General features: G+C 40.8%; 1 protein-coding gene across 2 annotated transcripts; it reads right to left on the reverse strand.

Moving 5' to 3' along the window:
* Positions 1-749: 749 nt before the first annotated feature.
* MRAP2 (melanocortin 2 receptor accessory protein 2) lies at positions 750-15,927 on the reverse strand. 2 transcript variants are annotated; one of them, XM_056344388.1, is made up of 5 exons: positions 15,789-15,927; positions 14,754-14,857; positions 13,464-13,613; positions 8,715-8,814; positions 750-3,534 (listed from the first exon to the last, which is right to left on the reverse strand). In XM_056344388.1, exons 3-5 carry the CDS (start codon positions 13,588-13,590, stop codon positions 3,141-3,143), a joined length of 621 nt encoding a protein of 206 aa, XP_056200363.1. In that variant the 5' UTR covers positions 13,591-13,613; positions 14,754-14,857; positions 15,789-15,927; the 3' UTR covers positions 750-3,140. The 2 variants fall into 2 exon arrangements, with proteins under 2 accessions (XP_056200363.1, XP_056200364.1); XM_056344389.1 differs by lacking the exon at positions 15,789-15,927 and having other exon boundaries at positions 14,754-14,876.
* Between the last annotated feature and the right edge of the window lie 764 nt (positions 15,928-16,691).

The raw sequence follows: 16,691 nt of genomic DNA on the forward strand, positions 1-16,691 counted from the left end.
CCACCAACTGCACACAAAATTTGTTTACACAGAAATATTCACCTTTGAAAACTGGAATAAATACCTTGACCTAGTAAGTTCTTACAGAATACAATACATGTTTATGTTACCTTAGATTTAACTTCACAGAGAATTCCCTATCACAGGTGATGTGTTGATAGTGAGTTTTGAACAGAGGCTCTGAAACAGAGAGCCCAACCATTAAGAAAACTTGCAACAGCTCCATTTTCAAACACCATTAAATTCCAAGTACTCCTTTTGAAGGGTTTTACCCTGGTCAAAACTTTTCTGTTCACAGTGAACTGACTCATGTTGATTTTCTGGGAAGAGATTAATTTTTTAAACATATTACATAAAGTCAGTTATTATATCAATCTCCCTTGAGGTAAAACATTGTGTCTATTAGTTCTTAAAAAGGAGAAAGAAAGAACAGCTTTAAAATAACTGCTTTTGAAGGCTGGAGAAAGCTTCTGCATTTGCCTTCGACTCTGCTGTAATGCAGAGGCAGAGCAAAACCCTGAATCAGACTGTGCTGCTGGCACGCTGCTTCTGAAGCCACGGGGGAGCTGTGCAGTGGGGACTGCCGGGTTATTTTTCTGTGAAAAAGCAGCATGAAGGACTTCAGCGATAGAGGGGAGATAAGGTGAAAAAGGAAGAACCATCAGGGAAAAACTGAAGCAGGAACCAAACACAGGATTAATAACATTCTTCAGAAGGACACTAGGAATACAATTCAAATGCACTCTAAGTTAAGTTGGCATTACCTCTTGCTCACTTTATTAAATACCTTTCATCTAGGCATTAAGTGTCACCAGTATTCTTACACATGAACACTTCTTTCTCCCTAACGTAGCAGTTCAAAAGCCAAAAAGATTTAAGGTAGCAGAAGGAAAACTTAGGTTAGCCCACGGGTAATAGCAAGCTTTTATTTTTCTAAAACCAGACCTGCATTATTTTGAAATGCAGTTTTAAATGCTTTAAAAATAAACTTCATTTTTTAATTGCAGAGGAAATGGGTTCTACACTGATTTCCCCTCATTTCAGCAGCTCTTCTGTTTTCAAGCATGGCAAAGGAAAAACAGATGAAAAGAACAGATCAAACATCACTGAAGGCAGCTCGCTCACCCTGACACAGGCTATAAAAGCCACATTTAGTAGAAGTCCCAGAGCTTGTTAGCAAGAACAATCAGACAAAGCTTAACCATCAGATAGTTAACAATTGTTTGAGGTGCCTCAGCGGGAAGCAGTTGCCACATTCAGATTTTTCAAATTTCTTAATTTGGGAAGAGAAAAGGGAAGCCCACAGCTAACAGCCTTCATACTTGTGGTTAAGTACTTAGAAGCAGCGTACTGGAGACCTCCACTGCAACCCGTGCAGCTAAGCTCATTTGTAACGGGGTTCACATCCGTCTTCTCTTGGGAACTATTTTCCAACAGTAATCTGCTAGCTTTAAACAGGCTCTGCTTTAAGTAGAATCCCATTACTTTAAACACTAGGAAGTAGTGCAAAAGTTACATTTGACAACAGGAAATTCAGGTATAAATGGTTTATAAGGTTGTAAGAGATAAAAACAAAAGTTTTCCCCCACTCTGTATTCTCTAACTGCATAACCCGTTCACTACTTTTTCTATTTGTCAGGTGAAAGAACAATGAGTGCATCAGCATTTAAGTGTCTGAAAAATGTATCAGCAGGCCATTGCTGCATTTTCACTCTGACTCAAACACCTATAACAAAGCAGGTTAGTTTCAAGAAAACCCAGTCAGGCACGGTATGTTGAATCCACTCGTTTCATTTCAGTTAAGAGCTTCCTGCAGAGCACTCTCACTGGAAGTCCAGCAGAGGGTTTGAACCTGGTTCCTCTGCATCCTCTGTGCTTGCTCTAAAACCATTTGGCCATTAGTTACCATCTTCTGAAGAAAGCTGAAACATGATTTCAGTACTGGCTAAGGTTCAGAACCTCACTCCTCTCTAAGAAATAAATTTAAAGGTTGAAATTTCACCAATTCCTTAACAAACCTTTCCCTGGGAGAACAGCTGTGGTGGCAGCACCATCGCAACTGACTACAAAAAGATGGAGGAAGTGCAGCTCAGCTATGCTTTTGGAGTTGGTCCTCTCAGCAGCTCAAAGCCTGCCAGCCCTTCACTGAGCCCACTAGTCAATAAACAGCCATTTATAGAGCCAAAAAACTATAGGAAGGTTCAACCTACGCATCTTCAACCTCAAAACATAACACCAGCTTAGCATACGACCACCATTTGCATATAATAACTGCTGGCAAAAGATAACAGTTTCCATCTGATTTCAGCTACTGAATCCTGCACTTACCGAACTGGAAGTTTGCATCACCAATCAAGAAAAACCAAAAAAAACCAAAAAAACAAGCCACCCCAAAACAAACCAGAAAACCACAAAGTGTCAAATTACTCTGTGTGTGTGTGTAGAATACTAATTCCAGGTCATCACTGGGCACCTATCAGAATGTCACTGTGAAGTAATGTAATTACAGGCACCAGTTTGCTTTTACCCAGCAGCAGGTGGTGGTATCATTTCGTAAACTTTGTAACCAGTTTAAAATGCAAGGTACTCCCTCTGGAAGCTTTGTAAATTGGGTTTAACCTGCACTGGAAAGCAGTGAGGAATCAGAAACTGGTGTTAATGCCAAGCAGATATGCATTGTGCTGAGTTTCAGGTGTCCCTTTTCGGGAGCGGCAGAAGCTGTAGAACCTCCCCAGGGGCTGCCTGTTGATTCCTTGCTCCAGTCTTAATTTGAGGTTTACACTTTTCTTGGCCAAGGAGTTTTCGTACACCTCGAATGCCAGGCTCCAGCCTTCACAGTCCCCATAATATTATTATGGTACCCTTCAAAAGCTGGACACAAGCAGTCATTTAAAAAACACAGAACAAAAAAAGAAATTTAAAAAGTATCAAGAAGCAAAAATAATGCTGAGCAAAAGGTTTAGACCACAGAAGGCACCAGAATAAAGCAGTGTTTTACTTCTTGTCTAAACAGAGTTCTGTCAGCGGAGCCAGTCTTGCACACAATACAAAGCACAGGCCTGAAATGAAAATAACAGAAGGCCAAGAAAGGCTTCACACTGGACAATAACAGGAACATTTACCTTAAAGTAAAAGACTTTTCAGTCAAGGATCTGATGGGAAGATTGAATGACCGATTTGCTTTCTAAAATGATTGGTGGCTCTGAGATGAGGAGATCATCCTCACCTAGTGAAGAATTCTGCTCAGTGTTCACAAAGTTAGGTATGTTAAATTTTGTAAGACAATGCAGGTCCTCCTCAAACATTCCACTGCTCCTGGGAACTTCCTGGAAGTGGGTATTACTCTCCAGACCTGGACCCTTCTGACTTTGTTTTGCTTTACCCAAATGTTCCACTTCATTAATACAGAAATGGAAAAGTGACTGGGATTCTTCAGTTATTTGACGAGAAAAGACCCTCTCCGACTCCAGAGGTCTTCCAAAATCTGCCACAAAGCTGTTCATACAAAATCTTTTTTCAGAAGGTTCTGCATTGCTAGGGAGGAAAAAGAAAAATACAGTAAGCACAGGAGTAAAGCTATTTGAGATCTTAACAGCAACTAAGGTTTCAGCAACCATTATGATCAGGAAGAAAGAAAACCCTACACTTTGACTACAACAGACTTCAAAAGCCAGCATTGTTTATTATTTTCTGATGAAGGTATTTTAGTTGTGATAATTTTCCATGAGCATGTTATCGATGCCAGCACTCCTAAATGGCACTCCGAGTAATCAATATACCGTAATAATCTACTCACTGAACGCACTTAGAAATACTCTTCAGTATTTCCTCTCAATATCAAGTAATAACAAGTTTTTTAAGATGGCTTGCAGAACATTTTGAGAAAAATCTTTCCAAGGCCTAGACAGCATTGCTGTCACTAAAGACATGATTTGAGTGCCTGGCTGTCCAGACCTCACACCATCCTTTCCACTGACTTCAGTCAATGACATTCAGATTGCCAAATTAGGACAGCTGGAGCTAAAGACTATCAGGTAGGCACAGTCTTAACCACTCGGACACGCAGCCCGGGAAGGACATCTGAACATCCTTCTTTGAGTTTTCTAGGAGCATTCACTCAAACTAGCTCCAATCTGCACGGACTTGTGCAGGAGCCAGGAACAGCTGGGCATGAGAAAAGCTCAAGCCAGACAAAGATTTTTGGATAGTAATACATTCTTTGCAAGGCTGAATCGATATGCTGTCATCACAAAATGCAAGTTATTTGCATCTGAAAGGCAGTAGAGGTATTCAGAGGATGAGCAGGGAGAAATCTAAACATATTCTCAGAATGTAAGTTTTGTTAAGTAAGAATTAATAAATCTTACCATTTACATATGAACATGTAGCCAATGACACTGGAGCCAGACAGCTGGACACCTAAAGGTGCACACAGCACTTAAAATTACAGTGTTTCTCTGAAAAATCTCTTAATTCTTTCAAGGCTGCGGTAGGAGGCGAGTGCCTAACATGCTTTTGAAAGCCTTAGATGGCACCTTCAGAAATCTACCCCTAAAACCTTCAAGGTCACAGGATACCTACCATTAGTCTTTTGTTCATAGTTAAAGATCCCTGCTTCTAAAATGCTGATTCACTTCCATTACATGACACAAGAATGCTATCCTAACAACATCAGTTACACCAGCCTTCAAATCAAAGTACTCCTCTAGTTTGTCAGAACTGTATTGGCTCATTCTGCATTTCAAAGCGAAGCACGTGGAAGCATAACGTTTAAATTGATGCAAGACAAACCAGTAACTAAGTAATAGTCTGCTGTATACACAGCAGGAGACAAACACACTGGAGTAATAGTGCAGTAGCCTTCAGAACTGATGACTAACATGTAAGTATTTCTAGTACAACAGAAAGCACCACTGAATGTATGCTGCATGTATAGTTTCGCGAATCTGGCACCAAGAGTTTTATGTAGCATGGTGGCACAGACAGTGGAGGTGGCAAGTAAGCACAGAAAGGACAAGCACCGTAAGCCTTGGAAGAAGTGACTTTGGAAATAATCTTGAAATGCATCCACTAGAAAAGTAAAACTAGTTTATAGGTGTGGAAAGTGCTTTATAATCTAGTGTGCTGTGAAGGAGCAAAAGCTGACTGTAACACAAGACTGGAATGGCAACCTGATCTAAATGGAAGAACAGAAGATGCAGAGAAATCTCCTAACAACCCACAAGCTTGAGGGTAGGTGACAGAGAACAATCCTGTGCTCAGCATGAGTAAGGAACACATGATCTAATACACAGTGATGGTTTTGGATTCTGAAATTCACAAATACTACCTGTATTTTGGGGAGGAATTTTTTTTTTTTTTTTTTTAAACTAGAAACTCACACAGTCTTGCTCATTACAGTATGCAACTACACCTCAGCGTCTTAACTTTTCAGAACACTCAAAATATGAAAAGTAGCCCTAGTTTTGCTGTGAAAGGGGAGCACTGCTACCTGGGGGATGAAATCCATTGTGCTATACTTGGGCCAACAGGACCTTCTGAGCCCCAGAAGCTGCCAACAAAGACAGCAAGAAGGTGAATGCCAGACACCTTGAGCCGCATACACACCGAAAGCCACTCAAAACAAGCAGCTGCCAATGAACTAACCCAGGCTCCCTTTTCTGGGAACCTTCCAGCCTACCATGCTCAGTTCTGGTCCACTGGATTCAGTATTAAGCTCTGGACTCTGCCCGCTGGACTTGAGTGCACTGTCAGGGTACAGACCACTTTGCCCAATATACCCTTCCAGCAGGAGCATAGTGGTTTGGAACTGACGTTTGAGATCCCCATCTTAAACACCTCTTCTCTCAACACTCCCTGAAGTGACCTGGGGTACTTGGCAAACCATGGAAAGCGGTAACTAGCCAATCCTCCACAATAACAGGAGTTGGCATCCCAAAAGGAACTCTGGGAGATCTAAACAGATCCTTCGCACCAGTCCAGAAGTGCTACCCTGAACCTGAGGAACCTTCCTGATTAACATCGGCAAACATACACATATATCTGTAGAAGTTTTTTGTTTCAGTGGATCTGCGTTTCTCTGAGTGGATTTCACTCCAGAATCCTTAACCAAAACCAAATGATTTCTTAAAATTATCAGTCAATTCACCTTTACTGCAACTAGTTGTACAACCTGCCTCAATAGCTGCATGAAACTTTGAGATGACATCAGCCAGTATTCCGTACAGATAGCTTACATGAACACATGCATTTGTTGCACAAATGCATTAAGGATGTTTATAAACACAGAAGCAAACAGTGTAATATCTTCTCCCAGGTGATGAATGAGAGCACTCTTCAAGCAGAAATTCAGAAATCTTGTCAACAATTTTTTTTTTTGTTGCATAAGCTAATGTTCTACAGATACTAATATGTAAGCAAACAAAAGCACAACAGACATCATTTCCATAACTAATGAAATTTCTACCTCTCCCCATCATATTCTGACCATTTTCTTCTGGTCTGAGAATGTACTCAGTTCTGAACATCTTGTACAATTTTGAAAAGTACATGCTATCATACTTTATATTGAGCCAAGAAAAGCATAGCGCTAGAAAAATCAGAGTATTGTACTTTGGATCCATCCATCTGAACACAGTTACACTTCTCTCTCACATTAATGGTACTTCAAAGAACAGCTGAATTGACTTACTGAAGTCAGAGACACGTCCATCAATCAGGCTGGCTTTCTCACAAGACCTAGGAATCCCATTAACATCCGTTTCTAAAGGAGGACTGCAAGACAGCCCACTAGTGAAACGGTGAGTCATGAAGAATCCAGTCAGGTATCAAGACAGAAGATTCAAGCAAACTAAAGCCACAGCCTGCACTGGTTTTACAGGTAGGCATTTACGTTCTCCAGTTTTTCAATACATGTATCAAAAATAAGAGGAAAAAACAGTATTCGGTGCCCTTAGCATATTCCTGGATGATCTATTTCCAGTACCATACACATCTGGTTATCAGATCTCAAAAAAAAAAAAAAAAAGCTCAACTTTGTTCAAGGTGCCAACTCAGCATACATAGTACATGGGCAAGCATCCAAACACACAGCTCCCAAAGCACCATAGAAGTTTAAGGCAGATAGAGAACAGAGTCACTGGGCTCACTTCAGCAACTGAAGGAAAATGATATTAAGATATAGGTGGGAAGGGACTTCTGGATGTCTCTAGCCTAACGCCCTGATGAAGGCAAGGCCAACTCTGAATTCAGTTCGCATTACCTGGATGTAGAAGTTGACCAAAGATGGGGGTTTCACAAACTCTCTAGGCAACGTGTTCTGAGAAAATTGATGAATAAAGCAGAAAACCAGTGGGTGATGTCAAGCAGGCCTCTGCTACCTGAAAGTGCATTTTTACAAGTGTACAAGACTCTTGAAAAATATCCATATTAAATTCCCTTCGTTTATATTTGACTTATCACTTCTTTCCCTCTCAAATTATTCACGTGGGATACAGACTCAGATGCTTACCTAAAAAACAAGATCTCCAGGGAAAAGAGGCAGCACACCGACACTTGAAAGGACTTCAAACATACTTGAGAGCAAGGTCTGGCTACTTTATGACAGTCTGACAGGCAGGCAAAAATACCAGTCTCTCTCTCTTTCTCACCAAAGCAAAAATTCAGGAGCACAGAAGAGGCTCACTATATACGTATTTCCTCTCTAAAGTGGCCCTGTCTCTAGAGATGTGCTATTACACGAAATTTCAGAGCCACTCTACATATGACGACTAAATAGCAAAGGGCCTTCAGCAGGCCCAGATAGACAGGCTGCTTTAGGAAATGACAAGCACTACCAATTGCCTTTCACAATCAGCTTCTCATCATTGCTACCTGCCTGCAAGCGATCTCACTCTCCAGAGAGGCTTTTTACTTCTACTTTACGGCACACAAGCCAGAGAGGAGATGTGGGTTCAGACTTTCTCAGAGGAAGGGACACTGACAGCCTGCATGCTGTGCAAATGCAGATAAATGGTTGAGGCGAGGCATGGTCTGCACATACTTAACAGCCAGAAAGAACAAGAAAAAATGTTGGTTTGTGATTTTCAGGGACTCTGGTGTTAAAGGTGGAGCCAATCTGTACTTCAGCATCTACTAGAATTTCTCAGCAGAAACTAAGACACTCAGACTAGGGGAGCTACAGAGTTAAGGGAAGATTTTGTAAATACTACTGACATCTGCCTTTTGGACTTGAACACTCAAGCATGTAGAAACTCACCAGACTTCAACCTCCTTAGTTTAACATGTGCACTGCATTTTATTTGTATATCTGTCAATATTCACATTTCTCTGTTCCACACCGTAACATAAGCCTACCTAGAATGACCCCATTTATTTGCAGAACAGTACTCTGAACCCACCTGTTTGGCAGCCTACCCACAGAACTTCCTTTGAGCATAAAAATGCATACATGCAGCTATTCCCTTCTCTACGTGCCTACTGACTGTGTGCTAAACAGGGAACGGGTTAATAACAATTCTCCAGAACTAGCGTCCTAGAAGTGCTTGGAACAAAGACCTTCTGAACAAAGACTGCACCTTTTCATAAGAATGGACTAGAACAAGACATCGCTGAGCCAGTGCAATGTCAGCACTGTCACTGCTTGTTTGGGGGCTGCAATAGAACAGACGTGCCACTTCGCAAGCGGTATTTGTTATCCCAGTTTTCAGACTCACTCTTGATGTGGTGCCCCCGTCTTTGTCAGCAGGGTCAGGACAAAAAACATGAAGATGACAAAAACTGCAAGACCAACCCAAAATCCAATCACAATGGAATCTGGTGAAAAAGAGAAAACAAGATGATTAGTATTTAACCTGCACTTGCAGAAAGTTTCCTTCCATATGCAGCATGACTGCAAATCCCAAAATACTTTATTCCCAACTGGCAAAGAAGAAGGATGATCAGATTTGTCGTTACCTATTTTTAAACAGAAAGCTGCCACTGAAGCTCTTGTTTCGAGTCCAAATTTTACTGATGTCTGGACAAACCAGAAACAAGGTGAAAGAGGAGAGACATTGAAATCTCTTGATTAGTAAAATAAGATCAGCTCCCTTTGTGATTCCTGGCCCATTTCCAAGTATTGCTTTGGAGACAACTTCAGTACTAGAACTCAGAAGAGAGGATTATTTGATTTTCAGAAAAAAAAACCCACCTGTCCTTGTAGAATTGAGCCCCTGATATTTTAAATTATTTCTGCCCCAGACCATTAGGTTTCTAGGTATCGATAGATCTCTTTGCCATAATAGGTTTAGGAAGATCTAGCTTTCTTTCAGTGGTAAGATAGAGGGTTCTCAAATAAACAGAACCACAGATAAAATGATTTGCTACCTCAACAAGTACCAATAACCAATATACAACACATTTTTTGAATAATTTTTAATTTGTGTTTCCAACTTGCATACAGAAAACTGCAATAAAAAAAAAAAGTCAGAGGAGCCAAATGCATTTGAACAACAAAAAGTCAAACCACCAGTTAAGGAAAACACCAATGCAAATATAGAAGCAATTGGGAAAAGCATGGCTTTTTGGCTGTGTGCATAAAATGTACCTACTGTTCTCATTTATAGCCAGTAGACCCACGGACAAATCACTAGTCCTACTAAAAACAAATTTATGTCCCCTTATGACTACAAAGTTGGTCCACAGTTGCTCCTGAAGGGATCCCAAAGCTTCCAGGAACTTCATTAAGAAGGGTCCAAGTAGGACAAATATTTCCAGACATCAGTTGATAAGCATGGTCCAAAGTTACAGAGCATCAACTCAAAATATGACCTGGTCCAGGACCCACAGTATACAGGCACTTTTTCACCTGTCATTTCAGTTGGTTGGTTGGGGTTTTTTTAATGCAAATATTCAAAATGTCCACTATAAGAGTTCAAAAAACCTTAACATACAAACATGCAAGAGGAAAGTCTTGGTCAGGACAGGTATTCTACCTACCCTTAACCTCTCATGACACAGCTACTACTGAACCTCAAAGATACTCACTGGCTGTAAAGCTACGTAACAATTTGTCTGACCCAGTACAGCAGGCACAGCACAGAACTTCTGCCAGCCCTTTGGATCTCCTACAGGACTTATCTAAAGACACCAGAAAACAAGGAATCAGCTATCCTGCCTGTTTCTTGACCCCAATGGTTAATCACACTCCCACTGTGAAATACCTTCCATGCTAAAAGCCAGATCTGGGACCTGGAAATCAATTCAAACCATTTTCTCTTTCTCCGTGAAGTCAAATTGCCTGCTGCACTTGAGATTTTCTCCCTGTGAAAATACTTCATCACAATCAAGTTGCTCCTTAATCCATTTTCTGGTAAGCTAACGAGGTTAAGTTTCAAGTCTCCTGCTGCAATGTTTACTTCACCTCTCCTCTGCCACATCTCCCCCTCTCAACACCCTTTGTAAAATAACTACAGGGTGGTTCAAGTATAGGTCTCCATGATGCGTGTGTAAGTTTGCAATACTCCGTTTTGTTTAAAGCATATTGATACAAGTTTATTTCTGTAATACCATGCATTATGAGCCCTAAATTATTTTCAGAATCATTCTGTAAGTATAGCCTGTATGCAGTGGTTCAAGATGCATCTTTGTGTTTGGCCTTACTAATACACAACAATAGCTCATTATTATCTACCACACTACAGGACTTTGTAGTACCTGAAAAGAAACACTCCCATTAAAAAATTTACCACTTAACCATTCACAGCTACTAGTACCTACCAATTAGTTAGACGTGCTTCAATCATATGCAACTGCATTGATAAACAGAATGTAAAGTCTGATCAAATAAGATGTCTAAAAAAACATGCATAGATTATATTATTAAAGCTGCAAAACTGAACTCATCAGCTATAGAAAAAACATAAAAGCGAAACATGTTAAAAAAAAATAATCAAGATTCTGATAAGCTCTACTACTCCCCACAAAAGTCACACCACCAGCACTGCATGCTGAATAACAAGTGTCTTGTGGTTTGTTTGGTGTTCACCCCCAGCAGAATTCCAAAGTATACTGAGCTTAAAGCTGCATTTTCCTTGCTTTGTTGTGGCTCCTGACACAAATCCAGCCCTCTGCTGCATCTATTACATTCTTTGGCTTTGTTTAAAATTAAAGCAGGCGGCCCAAGTTCTCTTCAATATTTCATTTAGGTCTCACTCATTTAAGTGCAAATTACCCAAACCTACTAACTTCTAAACATTTATTAAAAATAAATTGTATATAACAAAATTTATTCAAAAAATATGGTATATATGACCATATTTATAACGCTGCCCCAAGTTACAAATAGATTGGGAAAATATCCCACGACTTTCTCAAGTTGCAGTATCAACCTTCCTTTCCTTTGTCGCACAGACTCGTAACATCCTGGCAGCAGTTCTGGCTCCCTGATCATTCCTACGTATTTTTCCTCCCTCTAAAGTTACTGAGGTTTCTTCTGTTCCAAAGGCACAAAAAAGGACTGTTCTTATCTCTGCCAGTCACAGATATCTCCTGGCTATCTTTATCTACTTACTTTTTAAAGCTTTAATTTACAAAACATCTGGTGCCTACTCTTCTGGATTTTCTCATTTCTAATTCCCGTCTTGGCTACTCCTCAGGCAGAACACACTTTTTGCTTGTAAAACAGTTGGGTTTATTTCAGTCATATATTTTGACAAGTCACTGTGGCATCTGAACATCTCATCTTCTCTCCACCTCCCCCCCCCCCCCCCCCCCCCCCCCCGAAGTGTATTTTTGTGTGTTACATTGTTATGTGAACATTTTTCTTCACAGGTCACTTTGCATTAATTTTTTTTCCTCCGCTTTCAGAAAACAGGCTTCTGAATTACTTTGTATATACATTAAATTTTTAGAAACCTCCCCAGACCTACCACTAGTACATCAAGCTCCAGCTGGAAAGGAGTTGTGACTTCTGTCCATTCTCTAGGAGGAGCTGCCCAGAACCCTCCTGCTCTACAAACAGCAGCCAGGCAGCAAAGCTGAGCTGCCACACTTAGCACAGCGATCACTTCAATGGCAAGCCAAGATTTTTCTGTTTTGCATCTTTTACAATCCAGAGAATTACCTTTTTTTTTTTTTCTTCACATCACACTCTTTGGTACACTGAGCTAAAAAGAAGGCATGTACATAACACTGCAGCTAATCTTTGTAATCAGTAATCTTTGTAATCCCATTTGGTCTCTGATTAAGTGGAAGAATGGCATTTAAATTAGAAACATGATAAAAGCTAACCTGCATTTTTCAAGTGCCTAACATTTGTAAAAATACAGACAGTAATAAGCAGGCTTTTGGGGGAGGTGGGGGAAGGTAAAGTACGATACAGGCTAAAAAGCAAATTCTGCTCTAGTTTTTTAAAAGCATTAATAACTTCAACCAGTTTCTTCTGTCCCTTACAGAGCCTCCCCAAAACCTCCTGACTGTGCAGAGCCAAGGGAGATCAGCCTTTCTGGGCTGCTGTTCGCCACTGCAGGCAATTCTCTTTCCTAGTCTGAATCCCTACCACGACAAATGATGCAGAAATTACGCATCCCACACTGGACCAGTGCTCCAGCACTGGATGGAGACCCTTCCCCAGTACTCTGGTGTTCAAAACCTCTCACAGCGTATCCAGCTCAGAAATAAAGAAACAAGATGGTTTGGTTCTCTTTAGCAAAGCACTTGCAAAACACTTCCAATTCTGAGTTAGTCTGTTACTTTTGTTTGTTTGTCTTCTACTCACAACCATCTCCTCCTAAAAAAAATAATTTTCATAAAAATCAAAGCCATTGTCCAGATTTTATATAAATGTTGGTCCAGCTGTACTAGCTTGTCCTAGGTAAATTCCTCTCAATTCCTATCCGTATTTTTCATCTCTGTCATCCCTGTCCTCCACTTGTTACTTCTGCGGTAAAACAGCTCCAGTATTAACAGAACACTGAATTTAGCAAATTCCTCCTACAAAGAAAGTCCAATGATAAAACTTTCTTCAGAAGGAGAAACTTCTTTCATTTAAAATCTTATAAAAGCCTTAAATTTATTTTCTATGAATGAAAACAAGAGCAGTAAGGCTGCCCACCACTGCCTTTTTAGCATTAACAGGAACAAGAACAAAGCAATGCTGATCATGCCAAGTCGTTACCAGAAGCAGAAGCATCTGTATTTCCTGTTATAAACTGTTCCTGATAGCTGGGTATTCCTCAGTATTGACAAATTTCTACTACAGCCAAGAAATCCACGGTTTTCTCATGCACAAGAAAAGCAGTCAACAAAAAGACACAGAATAATAAAAAATTACAGTAACCTAATGAATAAAGTAATGCTTCTAATTGCCGAGAATCCAAAAAATTAGGAGATTATTTTTGTACAATAAACCATTACAAACGAAGAGCAGGAACCTTAAGGTGGGGAAGCTCAGCTGCAATAATATATGTCTCTACTAAACTTACATTTATGAGCCTTCAGGCCTTCAAACGACACCGGTCCATACTCATAGTACTCATACTCCCAGGTGTAATCAGAGTTAGACAAGGCTTGCTGGGAGGTTCTGTTAGAAATCAGCCTCAGGGCAGACATCTTGCACCTCAATAAATATATACCTGTGGGTACAAAATGCATTACTAGATATTACATACTTCTGACACACTATTTGATTTAATTGAGAATCCTTCCCTATTTATGGGATCTCTTCCTCATCACTGTTCCCAAGTGCAGACACTCATGCTTACAAAGGTGCTCTCTCAACTGTTCCTTTAAAATCCAGTATCCCTGCCTCATCAGACAAGGCTATCGCATCCCCTCCTGTTCCTTCCCCAGCCTTGGCTGGCCAACCGCCAGTCAACACTGAGCTTCTTGTCAATGGAAAGAGAACCTACATTCACTCCACAGAGATGCCTGTAACTATACAAAACCAGGCTCTTCCAACGGAATAAAGCTTTTACAGCTCAAAAACAGTAAATACCAAAGACCGCCAGCCTCAGCAGCTTAGGATGAATGCTGCCGTGAAAGTCTGGGTGAAGAACTGGCCAGACTACCAGGCTCAAAGGGTTACATTACCCATACAAAGTCTTGTTGGCAGCTGGTTATCAGTGGAGCGCACTCATAGCAAGTTCACAGATTACGTGAGGGATAGTCAAGAGGCTGGAGGGCAGAATGCTACTCAGAGGGACCAGGACAAGCTGGAGAAAGGGAGTGACAGGAACCTCATGAGGACCACCAGTGCAAAAGTAAAGTCCTGCATCTGGGAGGGAATAACCCCATGCAGCAGTACAGGCTGCTGGGGAGCAGCTCTGCAGAGAAGGCCCTGTGATGAACAAGCTGAATGTCAGTCAGCAACATGCCTTGTGTACTGGGCTGAATTAACAAGACTCTAGCCAGCAGGTCAAGAGAAGTGTTTACTCTTCTCTACTCACCACTGGTAACACTATATCTGGGGTACTGTATCCGGTTTTGGTATCCAAAATAACAGAAAGATATGGACCCACTGGTGCCAGTCCAGTGGAAGGCCACCAAGATGGTCAGGGAGCTGAAATACAGGATGCATGAGAGCCTAAGGGAACTGGGTTTGTTCAACCTGAAGAAGAGAAGGCTCCACGGAGACCTTCATGGTGTCTGCAGTAACAGAGTGCACAGAGATTCCAGAGCCAGACTCTGCTCAGAGGTGCAGAGTGAAAGGACAAGCAGCAACGAACACAAATCAGGAAACAGGAAATTTAAATTAGATACAAGGAAAACTTTACCTGATTTAGTTGAACATGCTTTGAGCAGGAGGTTGGACCATGCGACCACCAGAGGTCCCTTCCAACCTAAATTTCTCTGTGCTAGTAACAGCTTCAATATGGCACTAGGGAAGGAAGATAAAACAGGAGTGATTTTCTCCACAGATTAACAAAAACTGCAACGCAACATTAAACATCATTGAATTGTCTTGATAGATATTGCTGTCATTACCACAACACTGCACTAGGGATTTAGGTTTTGCAGATTAGGGTGGGTTTTTTTTCAGAATACTAGACAGTTTTATGCACACCAAAAGAGAGCACATCTCTACACAACACATCTGCTGCAGCAGCTGGAGTCAGGACATTCAACTTGAAACATATTACAAAATACTTTTTGTAAAAGCAAATCGAGCTTTGGGTAATTTTGCATTCAATTAAAACCCAGCAGAGTGAAGACTTCATGCGGTTCATAGAACTATTGCAATCAGTTGTTCTGTGGACAATGAAACTTCTCAGAACACAAACTCAAATCCAGATAAAATTTCTTGAAAAGAAGGGCCCTAAATAGTCACGTCACTCAAAATACCTGAAACTTCAGTCAGCCCTAAGATTAATTAAATTGACTAAGGCTGTGCAAGGAAGGCATGTTGTTCAAGTGCTAGGAGGGCCATACCTAAAGAACAAGAATCCGGCACAAAACGAAGAACATAAATGCACCCAGGCAATACGAACAGCATTTCAGATATGTAAAAAAGTTATTTCTGCAACTATTTTGCCATGAGCAAATGGTGGCAGAAATGCCTCAAAACAATTTTAAATAAATAGTGAAGTACACCTGAAGTAAGCTTCATACCCAGTTACAACATTCAGAACATTAAACACATACCAAAACCTGACTAGCAAGTGACAAATCATTTAAAACAAGAAGCGGGTCTATTTTTCAACTTAAATTGGCTTAGTTTATACAATAAGCAACTTGCTAACAGGGGCAGGGAGGAGGTGGTGACCAACCCCATTCTTGGGTCAGGATAAGGAGCTTCAGATTACCCTCACCTTCCCTCCTTTAGCCACTCAGAAAGCTCCCAGTGAGAACAAGCAGCCTGAAGCACAGAGGAGGAAGAAAAAAAGATGGCTGTAATGGACAACCCAGTTCATGGCTGAGGATGTTTCCCAACCCTTTAAGAACATGACAGAAAGAGGTAAGTAACTTTAAGTGCCTGTGTTAACAGTGAAGTTCCTCCTTTGCTTTCCCAGTGTCAAGAAAACCTTCTTATTTCCTGGAGTCAAAGAAAGAACGTCTAATTAAGCTTTAGACAGAGTTTTTCTTGTTTTAAATCAACCAAAGTGACTAATGCCTCTGGGAGAAGCAAACAGCACAGAGGAAAATCCAAGATTCCTGTCCTAGTTTGCTCCCATCTCAGCTCTGTCAGATGCCTCTTACAAGATTTTGTGTTTCATTTTGTGAGTGGGCCCGAGGAGACTACATGGTACAGAAGGTTCCCACCATCTTTTCCCCCCGGCTTCCTCTTGATGTTTTGTTGATGATGCATCTCTTGACAAATTTTATTAGCACATTCCTGTTTAATTGTATACTCTTCCAGAGGAGTCTTTCATTTAAATATTTCTTACATGGCATCACCAATGTTCACTGTCACCTCCTCACTTTCAGCATTATAAAAAGAGCTGAACAGGAATCCACAGAACTAAAACTACAGAGTAAGGTATATGAACAATCCAAAAAATGTTTCTTCCTGCACTTCAAGTGCAGGTAGATGGGATTAGCTGGCGCACACGCAGATCTTTCTCCTGATCTAGTCACTAGTGTCCATTTATGATTTATGGGGACAACAGCCACTTCTAGGACACAAAGAATCTGTTTGGGTTTAGTCTTCAGTTAGGACTAGAATCTCCAGTGTTTCACCACTGACTACAAGCATTTCTAGACTTCCTTTCACC

Source organism: Falco biarmicus, chromosome 6 (assembly GCF_023638135.1).
Source record: "Falco biarmicus isolate bFalBia1 chromosome 6, bFalBia1.pri, whole genome shotgun sequence".
NCBI classification, from domain to species: Eukaryota; Metazoa; Chordata; class Aves; order Falconiformes; family Falconidae; genus Falco; species Falco biarmicus.